This window comes from Thalassophryne amazonica, chromosome 8 (assembly GCF_902500255.1).
Source record: "Thalassophryne amazonica chromosome 8, fThaAma1.1, whole genome shotgun sequence".
NCBI lineage: Eukaryota > Metazoa > Chordata > Actinopteri > Batrachoidiformes > Batrachoididae > Thalassophryne > Thalassophryne amazonica.
This window is the reverse complement of record NC_047110.1, coordinates 91,726,116-91,748,111: the sequence shown is the minus strand read 5'-3', so window position 1 is coordinate 91,748,111 and position 21,996 is coordinate 91,726,116. Positions and strand designations below refer to the sequence as shown.

The 21,996-nt window shown below is 40.4% G+C and overlaps 1 protein-coding gene across 1 annotated transcript; it reads right to left on the bottom strand.

Annotated features, from left to right (window-relative positions):
• Positions 1–6,454: 6,454 nt before the first annotated feature.
• ccdc113 (coiled-coil domain containing 113) lies at positions 6,455–20,081 on the bottom strand. The gene is made up of 9 exons (XM_034175522.1): positions 19,972–20,081; positions 17,959–18,088; positions 15,056–15,217; positions 14,825–14,971; positions 13,667–13,783; positions 13,421–13,519; positions 13,216–13,323; positions 10,574–10,729; positions 6,455–6,592 (listed from the first exon to the last, which is right to left on the bottom strand). Exons 1-9 carry the CDS (start codon positions 20,052–20,054, stop codon positions 6,455–6,457), a joined length of 1,140 nt encoding a protein of 379 aa, XP_034031413.1. The 5' UTR covers positions 20,055–20,081.
• Positions 20,082–21,996: the final 1,915 nt, after the last annotated feature.

The window sequence follows — 21,996 nt, the reverse complement described above, 5'->3', positions numbered from 1 at the left end:
ATGTGATAAGCATCAAAGACAGCATGAACTCCCTAAGAACAGAGGTGTCTAACATGGGGAACAGAATCAGTGAGACCGAGGAGAGAGTGTCCACTTTAGAAGACGGCCACACAAGCCTAGCCAGCATCACGTCCGACCTAAATTACAAAGTTGCTTGGCTTGAGACTCGACTCCAATATATGGAGAACTACAGCACACTACATCTTGTTTAAAGGTTGCTTACAAGAGGCTATACCAGCACCGCAGAGAGGTCGCCAGTGGACGTCAGTCTGCAGTTCATCTCCATCTGAAAGACACTAACCACACGTTTGAGGACAAGGAAGTTAAAATCTTAGCCAGAGAGAAGAAATGGTTTGAGAGAGGTGTCAAGAAGCATTCTCTGTAAAACAGTTGAAACCCAGCCTTAACCGGGGGGGCGGGTCTCAGACACGCTTTGTCCCCTGTTTACAATGGGGTTCTCAGGTCAAAGCAGTTTCAGTCTTTTGTTCATGGTAATGAGTCATTCACGTCATCAGGAGGGTCGTCAAGGGAGCCAACAGGGGAGGCTTCTGTCCTGTCATTAGGAGAGTGCTAACTAGAGCACAATAGGTGCTAATTAGAGCTATTGTTTAGTCACTAGCCTATAGCAGTTGGCCTCTCGGTAGGAGGGGTCTGGTTAGGTTAAAAACTCCAGCTTTTGTTGGTTTCTGGTTTATTCTTCTCTACAAGAGTCAAGACAGAGGTCAGACTACCAGAGCAAGAATTTTAGCTGAGGAAGCTTCTGTGATTTGAAGCGAAACGTCCTCACGTCAAGCAACCCAGTCCAGTCGAAGATTCAAGCTTCTCTACTATGGAAACCACCTGGACAACTGAGAGCCTACACAGAAACATCTAAATAGTTCTCCCAACGGAGAGACCCCTGGTATTGATGAGATACCAAATGAATTTTATAAAAAATTTGAATCAGAACTTTGTCCAGAACTTTTAAAAGTATTCAACTCTGCCATCTCTTCTCAAAAACTACCTTCTTCGATGTCTGATTCATTAATCACCCTCATACCCAAGAAGGAGAAAGATCCTTTGGAATGTGGCAGTTACAGGCCCATCAGTCTTTTGTTCTGTGACGCAAAATTTTTCACAAAAATCTTCGCAATTAGAATCAATAAGGTAATATCTGAAATAATACACTCTGACCAGGTGGGGTTTGTCAGGGGTAGGCCTTCCTCTGATAGCTTGAGACATTTATTACATCTGGTCTGGAAAGCACAAGACTCAACTGACCCTATTGCAGCTTTGTGTGGGCAGGCAAACGACCCAGAATGACTGAATCTGCCCAATTTACAGCTATATCATGATACCTTCACAGCTGCCCAGATAGCCTCACTTTGATCAAAGAGGGATGATAAACCGTTATGGGTACATCTGGAAGATGAAATCAACACCCCGTTTAAGGCTGAACACTATTTGTCTCAAGTCCCCAGTGTCACCATTAAATCCAACCCAGTTATAATGCATATGCGGAAAGTGTGGTTGCAGCTTAATAAAAGGAAAAAAATGTCCTCGTTGGCTCAGCGTCAATTTGGAAAAATCCTATGCTTATGATAGGAGGGAAGACTGTATTCTGGGGACAGTGGTTTAATAAAGGAATTCGTCAGATAGAACATGTTTTTCATGATAATAAATTTAAGACTTTTGAAGATCTTCAATTAACTTACGGCCTCTGCAACAAAGAATTTTGGCAGTATATCCAGCTGAAGGACTGCCTGACAAAGCTAACGACATCTTTCTCTACTATTCTTTCTAAATCACTGGTACAATCTAAATTTCAAAAATTGCATAGTCTACCTCATGTAGTTAGCAATATGTACAAATATTTACACGAAGATACTAGTGATGCTAATAAAGGATTGAAGGAGGTGTGGGAAAAAGATCTGGAGGCAAATTTTAATGGAGATGAATGGAATGCCCTGGTTAAACATATGTTGAAGCCGATGAGGGATGCACGTTCTAAGCTGATACAATTTAAAATATTTAATAGACTATATTGGACACCAGTGAAGTTACATAGGGCTAAGATCAGTCTATCCGATACTTGCTGGAGATGTCACTCCGCCCCTGGGGATATACTCCATATGTTTCTGAATTGTCCCAGTCTTGATGGTTACTGGGGAAACATTATGGAAAAATTATGTTACTGTCTTAATGCCTTCTGAATGTACTGGATTCTAGCACTGGTATAACCAGGGAAAAGGCACTTTGGCTCAAGACCGCACTGACCACAGCCAAAAGGATCATCTTAAGACACTGGAAAGGACAGAATGGCCCCACGTTTTCAGAGTGGTTCACCGCTTTGTCAGAAACTGCTTCATTTGAAGGACTCATCTGTAAAATAAATGGACAACTGGACACATATGAATGAATTTGGGAACCATTTTTAAATTCTATCGCAACTATTTGACATTCAAGCCATCAATACTTTGCGCCTTTGGTTTATCATTATGTTTTGGAAATTTTTTTGTTTTCTACATTTGTTTTGTCTAATAATACTGTGACTGGTGGGAGGAGTGGGTGTTCAGGGTATAAGCATAAAAAAATTAAAAAAAAATAAAAAAATTCCTTCTCAGACGTTTTATTGAAATGCACGGCACTGATAGCTGAGGCAGATCCTAAGAGGGACGGCTCTGATGTACAGATTATTATGTTTTATCTGCATATAATGATGGCTGTTACTTCTGTATTTGTTGAAAGAAGGAACAAATAAATGGGTGATTCTTAGACTACGGGCACTTATGTCCTTTGATCATATTGTATGAAAAACAGAAAAAAGGGGAAATTTCACACTTTTATAGTTATCTTTACAATGAAAGTGTTTTAAGAAATGTGTTCTAGTAGTCTATGATGACTTTTTCACCTTTTGTCAGCATCATTATATGCAAATATTGCCGTTTTGTGCTTGTCCCACACCCAGACTTTTGATCTTCAATGATAAAAATGAATGGTAAAAAAACATTTTTTCTAATGTTTTAAAATATCTCTGAATAAAAAATATGATAAAATATGATCAATCTATCTTTATTAGTTGGCTATGTACCACAGGTTTTTAAGGTGGCAGTAATTAAACCATTACTTAAAAAGCCATCACTTGACCCAGCTATCTTAGCTAATTATAGGCCAATCTCCAACCTTTTCTCTCAAACATTCTTGAAAGGGTAGTTGTAAAACAGCTAACTGATCATCTGCAGAGGAATGGTCTATTTGAAGAGTTTCAGTCAGGTTTTAGAATCCATCATAGTACAGAAACAGCATTAGTGAAGGTTACAAATGATCTTCTTATGGCCTCAGACAGTGGACTCATCTCTGTGCTTGTTCTGTTAGACCTCAGTGCTGCTTTTGATACTGTTGACCATAAAATTTTATTACAGAGATTAGAGCATGCCATAGGTATTAAAGGCACTGCACTGTGGTGGTTTGAATAATATTTATCTAATAGATTACAATTTGTTCATGTAAATGGGGAATCTTCTTCACAGACTAAGGTTAATTATGGAGTTCCACAAGGTTCTGTGCTAGGACCAATTTTATTCACTTTATACATGTTTCCCTTAGGCAGTATTATTAGACAGCATTGCTTAAATTTTCATTGTTACGCAGATGATACCCAGCTTTATCTATCCATGAAGCCAGAGGACACACACCAATTAGCTAAACTGCAGGATTGTCTTACAGACATAAAGACATGGATGACCTCTAATTTCCTGCTTTTAAACTCAGATAAAACTGAAGTTATTGTACTTGGCCGCACAAATCTTAGAAACATGGTGTCTAACCAGATCCTTACTCTGGATGGCATTACCCTGACCTCTAGTAATACTGTGAGAAATCTTGGAGTCATTTTTGATCAGGATATGTCATTCAATGCGCATATTAAACAAATATGTAGGACTGCTTTTTTTGCATTTGCGCAATATCTCTAAAATTAGAAAGGTCTTGTCTCAGAGTGATACTGAAAAACTAATTCATGCATTTATTTCCTCTAGGCTGGACTATTGTAATTCATTGTTATCAGGTTGTCCTAAAAGTTCCCTGAAAAGCCTTCAGTTAATTCAAAATGCTGCAGCTAGAGTACTGACGGGGACTACAAGGAGAGAGCATATCTCACCCATATTGGCCTCTCTTCAGTGGCTTCTTGTTAATTCTAGAATAGAATTTAAAATTCTTCTTCTTACTTATAAGGTTTTGAATAATCAGGTCCCATCTTATCTTAGGGACCTCATAGTACCATATCACCCCAATAGAGCGCTTCGCTCTCAGACTGCAGGCTTACTTGTAGTTCCTAGGGTTTGTAAGAGTAGAATGGGAGGCAGAGCCTTCAGCTTTCAGGCTCCTCTCCTCTGGAACCAGCTCCCAATTCAGATCAGGGAGACAGACACCCTCTCTACTTTTAAGATTAGGCTTAAAACTTTCCTTTTTGCTAAAGCTTATAGTTAGGGCTGGATCAGGTGACCCTGAACCATCCCTTAGTTATGCTGCTATAGACTTAGACTGCTGGGAGGTTCCCATGATGCACTGAGTGTTTCTTTCTCTTTTTGCTCTGTATGCACCACTCTGCATTTAATCATTAGTGATTGATCTCTGCTCTCTTCCACAGCATGTCTTTTTCCTGGTTCTCTCCCTCAGCCCCAACCAGTCCCAGCAGAAGACTGCCCCTCCCTGAGCCTGGTTCTGCTGGAGGTTTCTTCCTGTTAAAAGGGAGTTTTTCCTTATATAAATAAAATTTATTTGATTTGATTTAATGTCCCTTTAAACAGTTTGTATGAAAGATTGTTTGGGTAGTTTCTATGGAGATAAACAGTGACATCAGAGCACATGTATACAGCGCCAAATCACAACAAACAGTTGCTGTTGGGAAAGTGTAGGTACACGGACCCACAACAGGGGGCGCAAATGAACGGACAATGGATGAAGTCAAATACCAACACTTTACTGTTGTGAATGGGCACAACAAACACAACAGATTACAACAATAGACAAAAAGCCAAATCACAAAAGGTGTCGTGTGGGCAGGCTCGAAGATAGAAGACGTCTGTCCAAAGTAGAACCGGAACCACACGATTTCCTCCGCCACCAGACCCCGGGAATACTGGAGCCGCCAAGTCCCGAACTCCCAGGTGGCCACTGCCTCCGCGTGTCGGACCTGGTACTGCTGGCGAGGAACAAAAAAAACAATTAAATGTGGGCGCGTTTGCACCCAGCAATCCACACGGCAGGAAAACTACCTCCACCTCTCGTTGGAAAAAGAGTCTGCTATACAATGCACAAAAGTCACAAAAGGTTACTGTCGAAAGATCACACAGTCAGCTGAGAACGTTACCTTCCAGGTAGAGCGATATCTCGGCAAAGAGGTGGAGACGTCGTCCTGCTGATGTACCCCTGCTGATCAGGTGATTGGTAACAGCTGTTGCAGGTGATGCGTGACAGCTGTCACCCTGGCTGCTCCTGTGAGGGTGCCTGGAGCCCGCACTCCAGACAGGGCGCCCTCTGGTGGTGGGCCAGCAGTACCTCCTCTTCTGGCGGCCCACACAACAGTTGCCCCAAGGCGCTTTATATTGTAAGGCAATGGTGTGGTGGAAATTACATTTACAAGGCCAATAGTGCCCGTAGTTAAAGAATCACCCAAATACATAATTGAAAAAAAGTGCTAAATTGCAGGTGCAATTTCAGCACATGAAATTGCTTTTAGCCTTTGTCTCGTTCTAGTTTCTGCTGCCTGCTACAGTACATTCTATTGTCTTCATGTTTTGTAGGAGCGTTACAGTGCTATATACAGGTTTGGCATATACAATGCTTTAGTGTTTTCAGTGCCCCACAGCTGACACCCAATGTTAGTAAGCAGTTTGAGAACAATATATTTTTTTTTTCGAACCAGTTCAGGAACACCACTTTTGGAATGGGACCCAAAAACAGAAACGTTAAGAAAAACCATTTCTGTTGGGAACGAACCAGTTGGAAAAAAAATTCTGGCTCAAAGCCAGTTCAGCTCAGTTTAACTAAGTCCAAATCACTCACATTAAATGTCAAAAAGCCTCATGCATTGATTGGTCATCTGCAACAGCATACCTGTTTATTTTCCCCAGGCCCATGGTGAACTTTATTTACATAATTTATTCTGCAAATAGTATCTTTAGCAGCAAGCATATATGCTATAACATGTACTACTTACAAGGCACAGTGCAATAAAGTATCTGGTAAAGCCTGTGTCATATGATAAATGAAGAAGAAACTTGTAGAAAGAAGTGCCACTTAACAAATAATAGTGCAGCAGACAGAATAAACCAAACTTATTGATACATTGCTTTTCAAAGATACAAGTCCAATTTTTACTAATTGTCAACTGTGGTAACTTGTGTACCTAAATGTGTGCCTTCAACTAATCACATCTATCACCTCAATGTAGTGTTTCATTCAGTCCTTCCAACTATATTTCTGATACTTGCTCAGTGTCGGGTTCTTCCACAGAACCTGTGGCAGCTTTATGTGGAGATCCAGCCGGATCTTCGGCACAGTTTGCTGCTCTTTGTGTGTTCGCCATCCGTCTGTGGCTCTTCAAGGCCATCTGGTGATAACACAAAAACAGACTGGTTCTTAATATCCTTCTTCGGCCAGTGGTGAGCTGGATTTTACCTAGGCCTTCAGTGCCACCCTCTCAAAATTAAATGGCCTTAAATGACTTTTATTGTTTTCATTCTATAGAACCACTCAGTATTGACAGTGAAAGCAATTTTTATTGAGTGGAATAAAATTATTTGATACAAGGCTCAACACCTATGAGAATTATCACCGTTATACAGATTGCTTATACTATTTATCTGTTGCACTCCACATAACAATAACCCTGAATACATGCCCTATAACACTCCTTAATTAACTCTTTAACTGTGACATCGGATCCACTGCACTTTCTATGTGTTTCTACCTCAGTTTTTCTTATTGTTTTATTTTATTTATTTATTTTGTTATTTATTGAGGTACCTGGCTGCTATGACAACTGCAATATCCCTTTGGGGATTAATAAAGTCATCTATCTATTACGCATGACATACCATCACAAATTGCCATGGATATATTCCAATTCACTGTCATTATCAGAGAAACGAGGAAAGTCTCAACAGCCACAATGTCAAATAACACAAGTAACACAATAAGAAGGAAACAAAGCCCAGCTCAAAGCTGATCATCACTTAAAAAAAATAAATCCAAAAGGCTGTAGAGTACAGTTCAGGTTTGAAAATCCAGCATGGCTACAAACACCATATCGGTCAGTTGCAAGTAACAAGCATTCCTAACAATACAGTTTGCACAACACCAGATGCTGTAAGGTGGGAGTATCGCTTGTAGTTGCTGGACTGAAAGTGCTACACAAATCCTTTCCCTACACCCTAGCATCCTTTCCGGTGACAAGTGTGCTAGCTCTGGAGTTTGTCAACCCTTCCTCCTCCCTTTCCTCCTGGAAAAGCCTTTGTGTTTCATCAAATCCACCACTGAATCCATTTCTTTAACCACTATGCGTTAAAAGCAAAGCTAACTAAAAATTTGACCAAAAAAAAAACAAAACAAAATGAAACAAGCAAATACTGCAACTAATACCCCTGTCACACCTTAATGATTTTGCCAGGGTATGCCAACCATATTAAAAAACGCTGACATACGTTTAATAAGTTATGGGTACGTTTTGTGTAAGTTAAGAGCACGTTGAAGCACGCTGATATATGTCATAATACGCAAAGCACCTCGAAAAATTTTGGGCATGCTGAAAATTTTCAACGTATGGCTCATACGTCCCGCACATGCGGCACATAAGTTATGCAATTGTTGACACACGTTTCTTGTAAGTCAAAATAAGTCCATTACTGATGTTCATTGGTTGGCTGAAAGCTGCAGTCCTCAAGCAAACAGACTGTTTCAATATAAAGTCTTAATCTTACCTGTTTGTTTCAGTCAAATTCATCATCACATCCTGACAAACGTGTCCACATAAAGCATTCTGACTTTGGAAAACAACATCTGAAAATACTTTAATTCTGTTGTGTGGGCCGCCAGAAGAGGAGGTACTGCTGGCCCACCACCAGAGGGCGCCCTGTCTGAAGTGCGGGCTTCAGGCACGAGAGGGCGCTGCCGCCACGGACACAGCCGGGAGTGACAGCTGTCACTCATTATTTCCTGACAGCTGTCACTCATTCTTCATCATCTCATTCCATAAAACCCAGACATCATCTCCACCTCATCGCCGAGATATCGTACTTCTATGGAGGTAACTTTCTCTGCCTGTATTGATTGATTGTGTTGCAGCTGTCTAACCAGAGGACCGGCGTGGGTCGCGACTGTTTCGTCCTACTTCCCATCAGATAAGTGGTTACTCAGACACTGCACGAGTGTGTATTAGAGGTGGAGGTGGCATTCCCACCGTTGTTGTTACGGGGTGTACACACACCCACACTTGACTGTCTTTGCTCTTCGCCAGCAGTACCAGATCCGACAGTCGGGGACGGTGATCACCTGGGAATTCGGGACTTGGCGGCTCCAGTATTCACCAGGTTCGGTGGCGGCGGAAATCGTGTGGTTCCGGCTCTTCTCAGGACAGACGTCTTCTATCCTCGAGCCTGCCCACACGTCACCTTTGTGGATTGACTGTTATCAGATTCTGAGAACGTTTGTATATTCGTTGTGCTCCTTCACAACATTAAATTGTTACTTTTTGGCTCATCTATTGACCATTCATTTGCGCCCCCTGTTGTGGGTCTGTGTCACTACACTTTCACAACAAATTCCTTGTCATGGAGAAACAAGTCCCTCTGTTTTTTTCTGCTCTGGGGTGCGTGTCTCAGAAGGCACTTTGCGCAACAGCACACCTCATTCATTAATGTCTTAGTGTTCACCGCAGGCATCAGTCGATTGTGTCTGCATGCAATGAAATTAAATCCCTTGATCCACAAAGAGAAGGAAAAAAATAAAATAAAATAATGTTAAAATTATTCTGTTTTGCCTTTGTGCAGAGTGGAGGTGCTGGGCGACACCATGTGCATGCTGGATGACATGCTCGTCAGTATTTAAGGGTGATTCTTTAAGTACGGGCACTATTGGCCTTGTACATGTAATTTCCACCACACCATTGCCTTATAATATAAAGCGCCTTGGGGCAACTGTTTGTTGTGATTTGGCGCTATATACATGTGCTCTGATGTCACTGTTTATCTCCATAGAAACTACCCAAACAATCTTTCATACAAACTGTTTAAAGGGACATTAAGTGTTGTGGTGGAAATTAGGGCAATAGTGTGGGACAACTACATTTTGTTTAAAAAAAATCACAACAGTTGTATGACATTGAATACCCCAATTATGTTTTGATTATTTTACTGATATTTTATTCAGAGATATTTTAAAACATTAGAAAAAACATTTTTGTACCATTCATTTTTATCATTGAAGATCAAAAGTCTGGGTGTGGGACAAGCACAAAACGGCAATATTTGCATATAATGATGCTGAAAAAAGGTGAAAAAGTCATCATAGACTACTAGAACAAATTTCTTAAAGCCCCGGTCACAACCCACCGTGCGTTTTTTTTTCGCCGTACGTTTTCTGCGGATGCCACGGCCACTACGTTTTTGTGAAAACGTACGGAGGCAGTAGCAAGAGGAGGGAGGGAGTACGTTCAACGCACGTCTCTAGGAGTGTAAAGATAAAGAGAGTTGACAATAAAGCAGTGTGTGTGTGTGTGTGTGTGTGTGTGTTGGGGGGGGGGTCGCTTTTCTTTTTTTATGAGCGGGACCGGAGCGGCAGGTGTTTTTCGGCGTCGGCGATGCATGAGCATGTCCAGCCTGCAGCAGTCAGTTGTACGAGTGTTTACTTGACTCAAAAAGTTAAAGCGAGTTATCAGACTGAAGCTGTGGAGTGTGTGTTGCTGACGTTTGGAAATAAAGTCCAAGTTCAAGTATGAAGCTGCGTTGTGCATGCAAGTCTGTCGGCCTCCAAATCCGTACTGCCTACGTACGGATTTGGTTAATTCAATAGTAACTGAATGAAAATATGCTGCTTTGAATCCGTACTGAGGCAGTACTCACAACGTGCGTCATCTGTACTGCTGGTGAATCCGCAGCCTGACCGCAGCGAAAGTTCTGCATGCACTAAAACCTCTACAGCGTGTCTGCGTGCTCCTAAATTCGTACTGAGGCAGTACTTATGAAGTACGGATCTCCAAATTTAGCCCACGTTTTTGCAAGTAGACTGCACGCATGTGCAAGTACGGCGGGTTGTGACCACGGCTTAAAAGACTTTCATTGTAAAGATAACTATAAAAGTGTGAAATTACTCAATTCTGAAAATATACTTTACAATTCCGACAGTATCTAGGCTAACACAGAAGGCCTTGCTGGTCCTGACTTCCCACCACTGGCTATGGACGGTTCAGCTAAGGCACGCTGAGCGATGGTTAAACACAGAACCAGTTCAGAACCCAATCCTGCTTTTCTAAATTTTACAATGCATCACTGGAGTGCTCACTGTATGAGAACTTAGAGAAAGCAAAAAGAATTACCTTGGCAATGCCAATTTTCCTTTCCACTGTGCGGATACTGCACTGCAGCTCTTTGTGTTTTTTCTTGACATGCATGTAGTCTATAATGTTGGGAGCACTGTAATCTGTCATCTGGTGGCTCAGGTGCTGCTTCAGGGCCTCAGCCTTCACACGTTCCTTCAGAGAGAAAGGGGAGGAGATGGTATTACTAGGAACAAACTGTTAAATTAAAAAAATTAAAAGTCAATACTGAATCAGCCAATCACATGGTGGAAAGTTAATATACATATATATAATATAATAATATAAAGTCAAGAGGATCTACTAAAGTTCCATTCAAACATTGGAATTAGGATGAAAAGGGATTTAAGTGACAGTTAATGGCTGCTGTTTCCAGATAAGTTGGTCCAAATACTTCATAAACTACATATTTACTGGGATTGTCACACACAAGTATCTCTAGAGTCTACAGAGAATGAATGTCCCACAAAAGACCACTGAATTTGCTGCTCTTGTTAATGGCAGAGGTCATAAAAGAATGGCCATACCAGTTCAAACTGATAGAAAGGCGGCAGTAAGTCAAATAACAGTTCATTACAACCAAGGTCTGCAAAAGAGCATCTGTCAACACACAACACGTTAAATCTTCAAGCAGATGGGCAACAGCAGCAGAAACCCACACCAGGTGCCACTCCTGTCAGTGAAGAACAGGAAACTGAGGTGACTGTGGACACGACTTCTCCAAAATTGGACAATGGAGAATTGGATAAACATTGGGTGGACTGACAAGTCTTGATTTCTGATGCAACATTCCCATCAAAGTCACATAAGACATCCCAATGTCCTGCAGATCCAGTGGATTAGGTTTTCATTGTTGGCTCCACAAAAGCACTTGATACAGCTAAAAAGTGGTAGTCCTTCTGACACACTGCTCAAAGAACAGAGTTTGTGGTGTTTCTGCTACATAGCTATATTTCCTTGTAGTTTTCTTCTCATATAATTTTTTTGCAGCTGCTCTTCAAAGTTTTGTCAGCTTTTCTGAGTCTCTTGTATCCTTTTACTCTGTTCTTTGGCTGACACTTTCTCAGGTGTTTATATTGATGATGCAAACATGGATGGGATGTTAGATCTAGCCAGTACATTCTTGACGCCCAACTTGTCTTTCTTTGAGATACTGAGTAAGCCACAAGGTCTGGAGGCTCCGGTCTTGGTGTGGCTTAAAAGTCTGTCTCACTGGCATTTACTGCATGTGTCCACAGAACCTGACTTGACAGACTTGAGGTTTTACAATGCTCATGGAGTTTTTCAGCATGGAGACTGTAGTAGCTCTCCCAATTCTTATAATGAATTCTGTCTCCAGAAAATGTGTCTGAGATGATGGATCCAAGGTAGGTGAATTCATGAACTGTCATGAGTTCATCTGAGGACCATCCAGATGGCAGGGTCAGACTGTGTGGAAACAACATGAAAGCATGGATTCACACAGCCTTCTCTCAACACTTCAGGCTGCTCGTGGTGTGATGGTGTGGCAACTGCTTGATGTGATCATGTTAATGGCAGCACGGTGGTTTAGTGGCTAGCACTGCTGTCTCACAGAAGGTCATGGGATCAATTCCCCCCCGTGGCCTTTCTGTGTGGAGTTTGCATGTTCTCCCCATGTTTGTGTGGGTTTCCTTCCACATTTAAAGTCAGCTGAATTGGAAACTTTAGAACTGTCCAGGTCTCCCTTGCAAAAAAGATCTCAATCTCAATGGGACTAACCTGGTTATTTTTTTATTCTTTATTTTCAAAAAGTGGAAAAACAACAGCAAGTATAACAGTAAAACCATATCATACAATATCCACTTTTTTGTTCCTTTGTTTGTTTGTTTTTTTCAAAAATACTGAACAGATAGGGAGATAAACAATGTGCACAGTAAATCCTGAACAAAAATATTAATATTAATAATAATAATAATAATAATTACAGTAGTTTACCACAAAACTGAGAAGGGAATGAGAATTTTACTATAATTTCTATACATGAGTGACTTCTACAAAGTCTGTTCGTAAAGGCTTTATATATGTAATGCACTTTTTCCACAACTTAACAAAAGTCCCCTTTTTAAGCCAAATTGAAAATGTAATCTATTCCATTACATAAATTAAATTAATATGGACCAAAATCTCTGAGGAATGTTTCTTGCACCTTGCTGAATGTATGCCACAATGAGTAAAGGCAGTTCTGAAAGCAAAAATGGATCCAGTGCGATACTAGCAAGGTGTACCAAGTCAAATGTGTGTGGGTAAATGCATTTAAATATTAAAATGTGTTCGCACAATTTGTCACTTTAAATGTAAAGAAGCTGTGGCTGGGCATGCTCCTGTCTGAACCAAAGGGGTGGAGGAATCTCTGCAAACACTTTGTACCCATGTTACACATAGTACAGTGTCTGCGTGGGTGTACCCTCCTTGAACAGCCAGGAGTTCAAAAATTGCTTTATGCGACATGTCACGGAAATCTAGAACGAGCCATTTCACACTTAAAAGTGTTTGTTGTAGGGTCCGTTCTATAGACACAGATATAAAACATGTGAGTTCCAAACATATTTAACTGTAAAAGCTATTTAAAAACAGACACATTATGGTGCTTTTAACATTTGACTTATTGTTGTAATGAAAACCTTCTCGGCATGCTGTAACTCCTCTTCGATTTTTGCCAGCATCGCTGTCCTTCTGCTGATGTTATCAATCACTTCCTTCAACTCCTGTTTTGTCCACTGCAGTTTCTCCTGTTTCACATCCACACACAGATTTGACAAAGTGAAATTGCAGAATGGATCTCCACATACCCAAGTGTACAAGACTGACGCCATTATAACGAGTTACCCTGTGTGAAATTAGGATGCGTTGGACTTTCCGTTTATTGGTTTGAACTTCACAAAGGTTGTTGTCAAGTCTCTGGTCACTATAATCTTGAAATGCCCCCTGCATACAACACTATAAAACAAGCATCAAATTAAGAACAAAGCATCAAATAATCATTCACTGTTTACTTAACAATAAGTCTTATTCCAAAGCTGCATAATCAACTGACAAGTCATGCCAACACAACAAAGCTGGTTTACATATAACCTGACGTGCATTGTCTATGTCGCACTCCACTCTTTCCATCTGAATTCTGTGTTGCAGGTTTTTAATATGAGTCTTCAGTGCCTGGTTCTTCAGATTCAACTGCTGTAACTGGGTGACCTGTTTGGTATTTTGTGTGTACAGACAAAAACAAAAGAGGAAGGAAGATGACGAGTATGTCGAGTCAGAGTCACAGACACTGTGAGAACATCTCAACAGTAATGGTTACACAAGGTAAAGTAAAATTACTGTAAGTGTGTGCATGCGTGTGTGTCAGATGACTATGGAATGCTGGTGATGTTGCAGAGTTTTCACAGTAATTGATTAAAAAGCATTTGATGGGTACACATTTTTCAAGTGATGTATCAGCATTAGATCTCAAAGGAAATCTTTTGGTTTCACTGGAATGACTTTGTGTCAGTGAGCAGTTACTTAGCAAGAATCACATGAGGCATAGCACTTGTGAGGGAAGATCAGCTACGACAGCCACGTGGTGGTCCTCCATGAGAATGGAGATGCCTCAGTGCTGAGGATGCAGCAAATGGACAAGGCCCCGGGGATGCCTAGGACCAGTGGCTGCCAATCAGGATCCAGGGTGATTCTGTATTTCAGTTAAAGCGACAATGTACAGCACCAGCGCATGTTCCCAGATCTGACCTGATCTTCAAGGATGCTCATCAGTTGAGGAAATATAAAAAAAATAAAAACTAGAGAAACTATGCCTTCTAGACTGTATGACAACATCAAAGGATTTATTGATCTATGGCAGTGGCTGCATGAGAGACTTGAGCCTCAGTTTTATGCAATTTTTTTTCTTTCAAGTGTTTCTCTGTAACTAATGAAACCACACGTATAAAAGATTTTAAATGAGCAGTCTGTCCAATGACAGCCACTGAAGGTTCCTTCACCACTCTGGTTTGTGCACACTTGCTTTTGAAGACAACTACATTGTGTTGCAGTCTTCATTTCTTAATGAGCGGTGTGAGTGAATGCCAACAGACATTCAGCATCTGATTTTTAAAAATGTTATTAAAAATGGGAAAATAAAGTTGCATGCACACTACTTTGTGAATGGTGACAAACATAACGAGCTGTTTTACAAACACAGTAAATGAAATTTGGTGCTGAGGACCACTGTGATTACCATGTACATATTAGTACCTGTGACTTATCCTGGAGTATCTTGAGCACCTTCTCAGACTCGATCATCTCCCTTTTATTTTCCGTCAGTTTTGCCAGTTTGCGCTCAAAGTCATCTCTGGCTTTCTTGATCGCCACTTGACGTAACTGAGCCTCTGTCAGAGCAGCCTGGATAAAACAAACAGGATGACAGAAGGAACACTGGAGGTCTGCATGCTCTTTTAAAGTTTATGTTTTGTGAATGTTTTTAACCTTGTAGTTGTTCTGGATTCTCTCATGTATAACTTTTTCTTTCTGTTGGTCTGATCTTGTCGCTAAGATTTCTTTATTCACCACATAAAGTTTTTGCTCCAAGGAAAGCTGCTGGATGTGATCAGATGTACTGGAGTGAGAACGACGCCTCCGTGCATGACCCTGGTATGATACACATAAAACAAAGATTTATAGTGTGACAGGAGGCTGGAAATAATAGTGCTGAAAACCTTTAACTAACTTTCTTAATCATGAGATTGTTATAATTAAAGATATAAACAAAATATGTGGCTAAAAAGAGCTGTAAATTAAATGGCCTAAGTTAATCTGTGGGAAAAGCACAGTGTACCAGAACAGAGAGCAGTTCAAGGAGTTAAGGAAGAAGGAAAAAAATGCATCAGAGTGATGTTTGGTGTACAGAAATGAGTGAACTCAAGTTCTCAGATAAACTAAAATTTCAATGACAGATAGACGAGAAAGTATTATGTAGCTGCTGCTAATGTGCACTTTAATGATCTTTTTTTTTCATTAAAAGCTATTTCATGTTTCATGTGAAGAAATAATTCACTAAAAAGTGTATGTATGAATGAATGAATGAATTAATTAATTAATTAATTTATTCAGCACACACAGACCCAAAATAACAAAGTATACTCACAAAGAAAACAATCCAACAACACCACAACAGTCCTCACACAGTGACCGCAGTAAAAAGGCTTCAAACAATAATATAAAATAGTACAACCCCTGGCAAAAATTATGGAATCACCGGCCTCAGAGGATGTTCATTCAGTTGTTTAATTTTGTAGAAAAAAAAGCAGATCACAGACATGACACAAAACTAAAGACATTTCAAATGGCAACTTTCTGGCTTTAAGAAACACTGTAAGAAATCAGGAAAAAAAAAAAATTGTGGCAGTCAGTAACGGTTACTTTTTTAGATCAAGCAGAGGGAAAAAAATATGGATTCACTCAATTCTGAGGAAAAAATTATGGAATCATGAAAAACAAAAGAACGCTCCAACACATCACTAGTATTTTGTTGCACCACCTCTGGCTTTTATAACAGCTTGCAGTCTCTGAGGCATGGACTTAATGAGTGACAAACAGTACTCTTCATCAATCTGGCTCCAACTTTCTCTGATTGCTGTTGCCAGATCAGCTTTGCAGGTTGGAGCCTTGTCATGGACCATTTTCCTCAACTTCCACCAAAGATTTTCAATTGGATTGGAGATTCATCACTGAATATGACTTTCATCCAGTCATCCACAGTCCACGACTGCTTTTCTTTAGCCCATTGTAACCTTGTTCTTTTCTGTTTAGGTGTTAATGATGGCTTTCGTTTAGCTTTTCTGTATGTAAATCCCATTTTCTTTAGGCGGTTTCTTACAGTTCGGTCACAGACGTTGCCTCCAGTTTCCTCCCATTCGTTCCTCATTTGTTTTGTTGTGCATTTTCGATTTTTGAATATTGCTTTAAGTTTTCTGTCTTGACGCTTTGATGTCTTTCTTGGTCTACCAGTATGTTTGCCTTTAACAACCTTCCCATGTTGTTTGTATTTGGTCCAGAGTTTAGACACAGCTGACTGTGAACAACCAACATCTTTTGCAACATTGCGTGATGATTTACCCTCTTTTAAGAGTTTGATAATCCTCTCCTTTGTTTCAATTGACATCTCTCGTGTTGGAGCCATGATTCATGTCAGTCCACTTGGTGCAACAGCTCTCCAAGGTGTGATCACTCCTTTTTAGATGCAGACTAACGAGCAGATCTGATTTGATGCAGGTGTTAGTTTTGGGGATGAAAATTTACAGGGTGACTCCATAATTTATTCCTCAGAATTGAGTGAGTCCATATTTTTTTCCCGCTGCTTGGTCTAAAAAAGTAACCGTTACGGACTGCCACAATTTTTTTTCCTGATTTCTTATAGTGTTTCTTAAAGCCAGAAAGTTGCCATTTGAAATGACTTTAGTTTTGTGTCATGTCTGTGATCTGCTTTTTTTCCACAAAATTAAACAACTGAATGAACATCCTCCGAGGCCGGTGATTCCATAATTTTTGCCAGGGGTTGTAAATTAAATAATGACTTTAAAGAGGGGCTTGTTTCAGGATGCATGAAACAAAATGAATAAATAAATAATTTTTTGCTTCACAAAACAATTCACTTTTCTAATCATTCAATACTAAGTGAAACAATTGCTTCAAATGGTTCTTTGTTTGAAAGTTTACATTTTAAAACAATTGAATATTTGCTTCACAAAACTTGGCACTGTTCACAAAACAATTCACTTTTCTAAATTTTTGATATGAAGTGCAGCAACTGCTTCAGATGATTCTTTGTTTAAAAGTTATAATTTTAAAACAAATACTTGCTTCACAAAACTTGGCACTGTTTGAAATACTAAAAAAATAATAAACATAAAAATACAAAAAACATTTTTCAAATAATGGCTAACTGTTTCAACTTCTCAAGACAATAAATGAAGCAGCTGCTTCAGAAAGAGACTTGAGTTTTGAAGTTCAAAATAAACCAAATGCTTCACATGTTGAAATTATTCGCTTATTCCAACACTGAAAATAGTAACTGAAACACTTGTTCTAAAATACTATGAATTGTTTCAAAATGCTTACAACAGTAAATGAACGATTTGCTTTTTTAAAATACTCACTTTTTTCTAAGACTGTCAGAAACAAAATAAAATAGTTGTGTCAGAATATGATTCAAAATATTCAAAACAGAGAGCAACTCTTTAAAAATAATAAATAATAATTATTACAACTGCTCAAAACTCTCAGGGACACACTTCTGAAGCACTATAACGGTGCCATGTAACAGACACTGGATTCCTTCCTAAATGAATTGCCCTGTACAGCCGTGCTGCCTGTGTGCAGTGTGTTCTTACTCCATCATCCACCTGGAAGCCTCCAGCAGGACCCTCACCCACAGACTGTGACACAAAGACCTGTGGATCCTGGCGGTTGATGAAGCACTCCAGCATGTCATTCTCTGCTAGTAGGATTGCATTAGAGACCCTTCAGTGGGGGGAAAAAGCTTTCAATTACATATTTTGTGACTGAAATTACTTCAGGTTTTATGGACCAATAGAACAAAAGCAACTTCAAGTTAATGGGAAAGTGTGTCCAAATGTCTCACGAGATCCACGTGTATTTTGACATTGGAAAACACCCATATAATTCCATCTGCTTTTGTGCTATTTTGCATTTTTAAAAGTATGTGTTTTAGTCCATGAGCCACTCATCAATTTTGACCAAATGGGTACCATTTAAGGGAAATAAGCAACACTCTGAATCCAGCCTCAGTGGCCTATCATGGCCTACACAAAAATGCATGATAGCCATCCCAGGGTGGTTTGCTCTAGCCAGGTAGGGGTCAATGAAGAATTACACAGAGGTCAAACTTTAAAAATGCTCCAATCATGCTGAAAACTATATCACATTACTTGTATGGTCATAACAATTCCAAAAAGATATAGTTTGGACTATCTGTGATGGAATGGTCTGGAGTTATGGGATAAAACAGCAAAAATGGTGACAAAGGTCACATAGACCCCTATGTCACGTGACATATGGGTCAAAAGTTAAAGTTGCTAAAATTCAGTAAAAAATGATGCAAATTATTGTTTGGGTTAATAGGGTTCTAATAAGGAATAGTTTGCACCATCTGTCATGCTTAGTTATCATGTTACAGGGCAATATATGTCACATATCATAGAATCCAATAGATGTTCAACTTGTTTGACCTTTACCTTGGAGACCAAACATTCAACACAGTCATTTCAACCAATAATTTGCATCATTTTGTACTGAAATTGGAGCAACTTTAACTTTTGGACCCTGTCCAAACTGATACTGACCTTTGTCACCATTTTTGCTGTTTTTACCCCATAACTCCAAAACATTCCATCATAGATAGTCCAAACTATACCTTTTTGGAATGGTTATGACCAGACAAGCAATGTGATATAGTTTTCAACATAATTGGAGCATTTTTAAAGTTTGACCTCTGTGTAATTTTTCACTGACCCCTACCTGGCTACAGCTACCACCCTGGGATGGCTATCATACATTTTTGTGTAGGCCATGATACACTGAGGCCGGATTCAAAGTGTTGTTTATTCCCCTTAAGTGGTACTGAAAACCTGCTTGGCTCATGGACTATTTGGGTACCATAGGCTTTCATTTGTCAGTATTTTCACACCCACCCCAGACATAAGTCATGGTCTCAAAAATCCAAAGGGATATTGATTACACAGCCCATGGTCTACAATGGCTCAGATCCACATCATGCCACCAGAGTATTCTTAAGGTGGACGAGTGGACAAGTGGAACAATTTGCACATCACATCTGGATTACATGCACAGGATGACAAAAATCAGGTGAATGCACTACACATTTTAGTGTATATATATATATATATATATATATATATATATATATATATATATATATATATATATATATTGAGCACACTTTCTGTAAATACTAGAAAACTTCATTTCACTTCTCAAATATCACTGTGTTTGCTATATGATATATTTAACTGAAATTGCTGTTCCAAACAACCAATGATTTTTAAAGGAAAATCATGGGAATCATTAGGGGTGCCCAAACTTTTACATACAACTGTACATATATTTGCCACAACAAATCCGAGGTGGATTTACGTCGGATGCCCTTCCTGGTGTAACAATACATGGAGACTACAGCGGTGGGGTTTGAACCAGGAACTTTCCGCACTAACGCTGTCCTACAAATATAAAACAACATACCTTGCAGGCTACATTCTCACAGTAAATCAGGCCGCACCGCACTTCAACGAGCTGACGTGACAAACTCTAACCTGGCTTGTCGTTGCCCCTGAAACGTATATGTCCATGTGTAGTTTTTTCATTACCGGAGTTCTTGGACCTTGTCGTAGAGAGTTTCTTTTTGTTCTTTTGTGGGTTCCTTTTTGTTCTCCAGTGTTAACTCGGCCATGTTGCTAAGGTAAACTGACCAAGAGACAGTTGCTAAGACTAATGCTGCGTTCAGGTGCCCGTGGGGAAAAAAAAAATACACTACAATACTGAAACTTCACAACGAGAAAACTATGAACCGTTTAAATGTCTCCAGTTCCGTTATGCCATAAGGTCTGGCATAACGGCTTGTTTTCAAAACTCGCGAAAGGAGTGCATGACAAATTACTTACCTGATTAAGTAGCTACTTGACAGACAGATCCATCAAAGTTGTCTTATCTGGTCAGTCATCTGATACTTCTTCAATAAATGCATCAGTTTCTCAGGGATCCATCTTAAGCCCACTCCTCTTCTCTGTCTTCATAGATGACTTGACCGACGAGTGCGAAAACCAGCTCTATCTGTATGCAGACGTTTCAACTCTGTTCTGCGAGATCAAATCTACTGGCGACCTCGAGGCCATCACAGCTAGCCTAAACAGAGACCTGGAAAGGATGAGGATCTGGGCAGACAGATGGAAGGTGACATTTGAACCATTAAAATGTAAGGCAATGACCATTTCCAGGAAAAGGGATCCAACCAGACTCGATCTACTGTGTGGCAGCACAACTCTGGCAGAGATGAATGAGCTGGAGATTCTAGGTGTTACAGTCGACAGCAAAATGATCTGGAAGAAGCATGTCTCCAACATTGCATCGAGAGCTGGGCAGAAACTTGAGGCCCTACGGAGAGTGGCTAACAAACTGGACAAGACAGGCAGAGCAACTGTTTACAAGGTCCAAGTGTAATGGAGTATGCATCACTCTCTTGGATGAGTGCTAGCCCAATGACACTTGGATTGCTTGACTCCATTCAGAGGAAGGCGCTTCGAGTTATTGGCTTGGATGAGGATAAAGCACGATCAAAATTTAACACCACAACTCTCCATCAAAGACATCCAGTGGCAGCAGCTACAGTTCTCTACAAAATGCACACCAGCATATGAGGTCTGTTAGAAAAGTATCGGACCTTTTTATTTTTTTCAAAAACCATATGGATTTGAATCACGTGTGATTGCATCAGCCAAGCTTGAACCTTCATGCGCATGCGTGAGTTTTTTCACGTCTGTCGGTTGCGTCATTCGCCTGTGAGCAGGCTTTGTGTGAGCACTGGTCCACCCTCTCGTCGTTTTTTTATTGCGAATAAATGTCTGAACGATTTGGAGCTTTGCTGCATCAATTTTTTTCCAGAAACTGTGAGAGACCTCCAGGTGGACACCGTTCGGAAAATTAATATGGCTTTCAGGGATGATTTTATGGGGATTACACAGATTAAGGAGTGATCCAGACGGTTTAAAGACCGCCCACAGCTGCTGAGAGCGCGCCGCGCTCCGAGCGCCGATTGACAGGCTCAAACCCCACTGAAACAACCAGATCATTTCCAACGTGAAGGCTTTGTTGATCCGGGACGTCGTCTGACTTTCACAAAAAGGCAGAAGGCGTGGACATCAGCACTTTTTCGGCACATTCCACTGTTACAGGAGTTTTTTTCATGGAATGAAAAGCGGAGGGGCGCGCCACTGAGCTTCATGACGCGGCACAAAACCACCTCCGTGTTGGTCTCACAGGACGGCTTTCAGGTGGATTTCAGGCAGCTTCCGGTTGCTTTTCAGTCGTGTGATTATCCGAGAAATTGAGCATGAGCTGGACATGCCCCAACATGTCCTGTGAGGCTTCATCACGGCGTTGCTTTGCGTCATGCGGCTCCACCGCGACGCGCAGAACTCCTCTTCACGTCTGTCTCAATGTGCCGAAAAACTGCTGATGTCCACGTCTTCCGCAATTCTTGTGCTAGTCAGACGACATACCGGATCAAGACAGCGTCCAGTTTAGAAATGAACGGCACATTCCACTGTTACAGGAGTTTTTGACATGGAAAGAGGAGCGGAGTTCCGCGCGTCACGGTGGAGCTGCATCTCATCTCA